Here is a 6,518-nt window from a genome sequence, read left to right as displayed (position 1 = left end):
AATCACAAGAGTCCTTATAAGTGGGAGGTAGGAGTGTCAAAGTCAGAGAAGGAGATGTGAAGAGGGAAGCAGAAGTCAGAGAAAGAGAGAGACTGGAGGATACTGTGCTGCTGGCTTTGAAGATGGAGGAAGAAGCCATAAGCCAAGGAATACCACAGCCTCTAGCAGAGGGAAATGCAAGGAAATGGATTTTCTTTTGGAACTCCAGAAGGAACCAGCCTGCTGACACTTTGATTTTTTGACTTCTGATTACCACAACTATAAGAAAAACTGTGTTATTTTAAGCAATTAAGTTTATGATATATTTTGTTACAGCAGCAATAGCAAACTCACACACTCCTCTAATGGTCTTTTAACCTCAGGTCCTGTCTCTCTCTCTCTTTCTTCTCCTCCTCTTTCCCGTCTCCTTCTTCTTTTTCTCTCATTCTCTTTCACCCCATCTGTTCTCTCCAGAGGGGCAGATGAACGTTTTCTTTACATGGGGGCTCCTGACTCCATAAAGAAGTCAGAAGCTGCCAGGTCTCCTAAGTCTAGGGCAGGAAGGATAGTATCAGCATCGCTTCTGCTGCATTCTGTTGGTCAAAGCAAATCAGAGGCTCATTCCAGATCCAAGGGGAGGAAAAAGGCTCCAACTTGTAGCTGGGCTCATGTGGAAGGTAATGGGAGGACCTGGCAGCTGTTTTAAGACATGTACCACATCTAGATTTCAACCTACAGAAAAGTCCAAAGATACACCAACAGCAGCCCAAGTTAGTCAATGGAAGCTGGCTCAAGGCTGCCCCCTTTAGGTGGAGACTAACCAGCTCCCTGACATCCTTCAGTTAACTGCACCTTCCTCCTTTTTGTTGCCTGGAATGTCTACACACTGCCTGGAGCTGTGGCAGCCATCTTGTGACCATGAGGCAAATCCTATGTGCAAGAGCAGGAAGCTGGAAAGAACCTGCCATCCCTGGATTGCTTCCTCTGTGACTCCCATTACCTGGGAGAGAACACATCTTTCTCTTGTTTAAGGCGTTCTTATTCCCAGTCTCCCTTTCTCCCCTGTATAACCCTAAAAGTACAGGAGTACACTTGTGACTGTAATTTAAGTTTTTCAGAATGGGGGAGTTTGGATTATTTAGTCCTCTCTCCATGAATCACTAGTGAATAGCAATGCCAGGTGAGTTCCTTCAAAGCTGGGGGGTGAAGGGGTGGAGGTGGAAAAGTAGGATTGCAGATGGGAAATAAAAACAAACACATGACACCATCCAGGGAGATTTGTCATATTTTATTCAGTAGTTCTGCTGCACTGCCAGCCTAGGGATGCACTTGATTCCCAAGAAACGCGAGTGTCCTATTCGCAGAGTCATCCACAGGTACCTGCCCCCTGGACCGCAGCAACTTTATTACCTTAACTAGCACAGAACAGAGGTTGATTTAAACTCCTTCCATTCACTTCTCAGACCAATGAATGGGCAAAGAAACACCTCATGGCTCTGGGAAGGCATGTTGAGACCCGTTTTTGCAAGTCCTAAGGAATGGAAGAATATAGCTGCCAGGTATCCCAAGTCTAGGGCAGGAAGGGTAGTATCGGCATCACTTACACTGCATTCTGTTGGTCAACGCAAGTCAGAGGCTCAGCCCAGATCCAAGGGCAGGGAAGAGGCTCCATCCTGTAGTTGGGCTCACTTGGAAGGTAATGGGAGGAGTTGGTGACTGCTTTAAGACACATACTGTGTCTAGATTTCAACCTACAGAAAAGTCCAAAGATGCACACACAGGAGCCCATTAGTCAAGGGAAGCTGGCTCATGGCTGCCTTCTTCAGGTGGAGACTAACCAACTCCCTGACGTCCTTCAGTTAACTGCTCCTTCCTTTTTCCTGCTGTCTGGAATGTCTGCGTGCCATCTGGAGCTATGGCAGCCTTCTTGCGACCATGAGGCAAACTCTACATGCAAGAGCAGGTAGCCAAAAAGAGCCCGCCAGCCCTGGGCTTATATCCTGCTTCCCAGGGAGCTTGAAGATAGCAAAACCCACAGCCATTTTCATCAAATGCCAGGAAATTCTTAGGCTGGGATCATTTGAATGGTTGAGTGTGAAAGGCTTGTTATAATGTGCTTGTTGAATACAGTGAAAGATGAGATGGCTTTTAGCTGCCTCCAACCCCCCGTGTCCCATGCTCCATAGATGTTTCTTTTTTTTTTTTTTTTATCATTTTTTGGTTATTCCAGGTGTCTCCTGTGTGTCCCTCCAGATCCCTCTCCAGCCTTAGAAACCTGAACTCTATAAATGTTGCCTCTCTCCACTCATCTTCTCTTTGGCTTCAGGTTGAGTTCAGCCAACAGATGCCCCTGTAGGGTTCGGACACAGCCAGCCAGGGGAGAGAGGGGCATCAGCTGCCTGGTTAGCAGGGCTGTGATGATTCTTCTACCCGTGACCCTCACTGCTGTGGACAGCCCGTTGCCTCTTCCTCTGGATTTTGCAAGCTTCCATGCCGAGGTCTGAAGGTGGCTCCCTGCCTCCCACTGACGTCCCTAGAATCCCATCCTCACCTAATACCTGGGATTGAACACTGCCTTTCTTAGATGTCATTTAGTCTCTCATTTCAATTCCCAGTATGCTTCCTGCAAAGACCTCGATAGACGGACTCAGGGGAAGAGTGCGAGGTCCTCCCATCCCCAGTATTGGGATCTGGGGGCAGGGGTCCCGGCTGTGCCGTGGGTTAGGACTACGCTTCTATCAAAGCCACAGAGGGAAGAGGTGACGATGAAACACACTAGAACCGACTTAGAAAACACACTGGTCAAATCGTAGCTATTCGAGGAATGTGGGAAGAAGCGCTTCCTTCTCTCTCTGTAGGTCTGAAGGTTCCCACGGCTGTCTCTTGGCCCGAGGCAAACTTTCCATCTGGGCATCTTCTGTGCATCTGAGGATCATTTGCCAATTATAGGCAATGGTAGTGCGTGTTTCAGTGCAGAATGAGATAGCGTCGTTTGACAATAAAGCGATGCATCAAAAACCTCAGTCAACTCAGTGTTTTCTTGTTTTCCCGCTGACCAACCTAATTCTGGTTTCATACAGGGCAGCCAGGTGCCCACCTAAAAGACTGCACTTCTCAACTTCCACTTGTTTCTATGGATAATGGCTGGAAGCAGAAATTGGGTTGGGGCTTCCAGATAACCCCCCCTCACAGGGACTGCTTCCGGAGGAAGGGATGCCCTGTGTGGTTCTTTCTCCTTCCTGCTGCCTGGAATGTGATGTCTGGCACTGTGGCAGCCATGCTGACATAATGAGGCTAACTCTCTGCCAAGCTAAGAGTGGCAGAGCTGGGAGTTGAAAAGAGCCTGCTAGCCTTGGGTGCTTCCCCTTGATCGGCTCACTACTTGGAAGAGAACACACCCTTTTCTTGTTCTTTTCTTTAAGGCTTTTTGTTTGTTTTTAAGGCAGGGTCTTCCTCTGTCCCCCAGCCTGGTGTGCAGTAGTGCAATCATAGCTCACTGCAGTTTCAACATCCCAGGCTCAAATAATCCTCCCACCTCACTCTCCTAAGTAGCTGAGACTACAGCTATGGGCCATGACATCTAGCTAGTTATTTAATTGTTTTTTGTAGAGATGAGGTCTCACTGTGTTGCTCAGGCTGGGTAGGTGTTTCACTCCTAGGCTCAAGTGATCCTCCTACCGTGGCCTCCCAAAGTGCTGGGATTACAGGTGTTAGTCACCATGCCTGGCTTTGTTTAATGCATTCCTTTTTCCCAGCATCCGTTACCAGCAGCCTGAAGCCATTTCTATAACAATATCAGGAAGACACATGGACAGAGACCCTAATGTATGAAAAATGCATCAACCCTTTGAGATCAATGAGTCCTCAAAAACAGACTGAGAGGCTTTAACTTTCCTCCACTATGTGAGAGTAGGAACAGACACTCTCCCCTGTCCGTTTGTAAGGCTGCTATGTCATCTAGCTGATGAAATGGCAATAATGCTTTAAGACAGGGGTGAAAACACTGGGCACTGGCACAGTGACAAACCCTGAGACTTAGTGGAGGAAGAGGAGGCATCAGTGGGTGCCTGCTGGGATAGTCTTATTTCAGAAATCAGAAAATGGAAACCCTAGATGGACACAGTGGCTCACGCCTATAACCCCAGCACTTTGGGAGGCTGAGGCAGGTGGATGACTTGAGGTCAGGAGTGCGAGACCAGCCTGGGCAACATGGTGAAACCCTGTCTCTACTGAAACTACAAAAATTAGCCAGGCATGGTGGCAGGTGCCTGGTGCCTGTAATCCCGGGTACTCAGGAGGCTGAGGCAGGAAAATCGCTTGAATCCGACAGGCAGAGGTTGTAGTGAGCAGAGATCGTGCCATCGCACTCCAGCCTGGGGGACAGAGTGACACTCTGTCTCAAAAAGAAAGAAAGAAAGAAAGAAAATGGGGACCCACTCTCAGTCCAGGGCACGTTCCTTGCAAAAAGGGAAGCTGAAGATTGAACCAAGCTTGGAGAAATGTGTTTGCAACGCAGTCAGGCTCTCCTGGATCCTCTCTCACAGTCCCGGCATTCGGGGGGTGCCATCCCCATCCTCGTGGCATGAGCAGAACGGGAAATGTCCGCAGCACGGCTGCAGCCACGGCTTCCACAGGATGTTGCTCGTGGAAAACTGCTGGGGCACAGGACTCAGGGTGTGCCGATGCTCCGACACCGCCGCACCCACCCTTGCTATCACGGCGTGGTACAGGGGCTCGGAGTCGGGGGTCAGGGGCCGCGCCTCGGAGGGGTCCCTGGAGAGGTCAAAGAGCAAAGGGGGTCTGTGATGGGTCACGCCCTCCCCGGAGCATGGACAGACGCCTCGGCCGTAGCAGGCCCCCGCTCCCTCAGGGTGGAACTGCGGGGTGGTGTAATGAACCTTCCAGACGCTTCCACCTGGATGCAGACAAGAAGGGAGTCAGGGTGGCAGAAGTCCATGCAGGTGTGAACACAGGACGCAGGTGTCAGCCCTGTGGAATCAGCATGAACCTCCCTGTTCAATGAAAAGGAGGGGGGACACGAGGCTGTTCACACAATCACAGCCTTCAGCTTGTCAAGTCAGAGCATGTGTGTGTGCGCGCGCGCGCCCGTGTGTGTCCGTTTGTGTCTCTACATCGCATGCCCCAGGCAAAGGGACTCATGGCAGAACGCTCACTGTGGCTGCTTTCAGAAATCACAATCATAGAGGTTCCTTAATTCCTACCCTTTCCCCTGTGTTGAAACTGTTCAGCGTCGATCTACTACCTTTCTACACAGAAACACCCATGATATTTTAAACAGCACGATTGGGTACTTATCTATCTATTGCTACCTATTTATCAATCCATCCATTTATCTTACCTATCGATCTCATCTATCATTATCTATTTATCAATCATCTACCTACCTACCTATCATCTATCTCTGTTTATCTATCTCCTGTCTACCATCTACCATCTACCTATCTACCTACCTATCATCTACCTACCTACCATCTATCATCTGTTTATCTATCAACTTATCTATCACCTATCATCTATCTATTATCTATCTCTCCATCCATCTTTTTTCTAACAGCCCACCAGATCTATCTACCTTTCATCCATCTATCCATCTATTCATCCACCTATGAACTGATTCTACTTTTTATCTATCATCTGTTTATCTATCATCTATCTTATCTATCCATCATCTATCTTATCTAGCACCTATCATCTGTCTCATCTATCCATCCATCATGTATCTTATCTATCATCTATCTTATCTATCTATATCTCTATCCATCCATCATGTATCTTACCTATCTATCCATCCATCATCTAGCTTATCTATCCATCATCTGTCTCATCTATCTATCCATCATCTATCCATCTATCATCTATTTATTCATCCATCATCTGTCTTATCTATCCATTATCTATCTTATCTATCCATCATCCATCTCGTCTATTTATCCATCATCTATCCATTATGTATCTAGCATCTCTCTCTCTCTCTCTCTCTGCCCTCCTCTCATCTATCTATAATCTACTCATTGGTTTATCTCTATTTCTATAGGCATTTGCCCATCCATCCATCCATCCATCCACACATCCACACGACCTATTGGCTGTTTCTCTGGACCTCCCTGGCTGTGGGCAGCGCGTACTCACTGTCCCTCTGGTGCCAGCGTGCTGCGTGGAGATGCTGCCCACAGTAATGAAACAGGAACTCATGTGCCGAGCGCGCCTCAGCTCCCTGCAGCAAGGGCACCAGGCTGTGGCCGTCCATCACCCTGATTTCATGAAGAGACCACAGAGCAGAGTCAGACCACGGGTTCCTAGGCAGCCTTTTGCACCTGGGAACACATCTCCCAGAACGCAAGGCTCCCCAGCAAATGGAGCAGAGATGAGCTCTCTCTCCAGGTGCTGTTCAGATTGCAGGTTGCTGAGCAGGACACATGTGGTTATTTCAAGACACAGTGTCTCTAAGTGTAGGGGTCATTTGTTATGCAGCACTGCATAAGCAAAGTGCACACACACACACACACACACACACACAC

General features: G+C 48.3%; 1 protein-coding gene across 1 annotated transcript; it reads right to left on the bottom strand.

Annotated features, from left to right (window-relative positions):
- Positions 1 to 1,246: 1,246 nt before the first annotated feature.
- On the bottom strand, positions 1,247 to 6,430 carry LOC113220596 (arylsulfatase D-like). Its single transcript, XM_026449934.1, has 2 exons — positions 6,130 to 6,430; positions 1,247 to 4,894 (listed from the first exon to the last, which is right to left on the bottom strand). Exons 1-2 carry the CDS (start codon positions 6,245 to 6,247, stop codon positions 4,518 to 4,520), a joined length of 495 nt encoding a protein of 164 aa, XP_026305719.1. The 5' UTR covers positions 6,248 to 6,430; the 3' UTR covers positions 1,247 to 4,517.
- Between the last annotated feature and the right edge of the window lie 88 nt (positions 6,431 to 6,518).

The sequence above is a fragment of the Piliocolobus tephrosceles genome, unplaced genomic scaffold (assembly GCF_002776525.5).
Source record: "Piliocolobus tephrosceles isolate RC106 unplaced genomic scaffold, ASM277652v3 unscaffolded_5464, whole genome shotgun sequence".
NCBI lineage: Eukaryota > Metazoa > Chordata > Mammalia > Primates > Cercopithecidae > Piliocolobus > Piliocolobus tephrosceles.
This window is presented reverse-complemented; position numbering and strand designations above follow the sequence as displayed.

Coding starts and splice junctions, on each gene's coding strand:
- LOC113220596 (XM_026449934.1), bottom strand. CDS start 6,247: ATGGACGGCCACAGCCTGGTGCCCTTGCTGCAGGGAGCTGAGGCGCGC. Junction 4,895..6,129: donor ACGCTGGCACCAGAGGGACA/GTGAGTACGCGC, acceptor GTCTGCATCCAG/GTGGAAGCGTCTGGAAGGTT.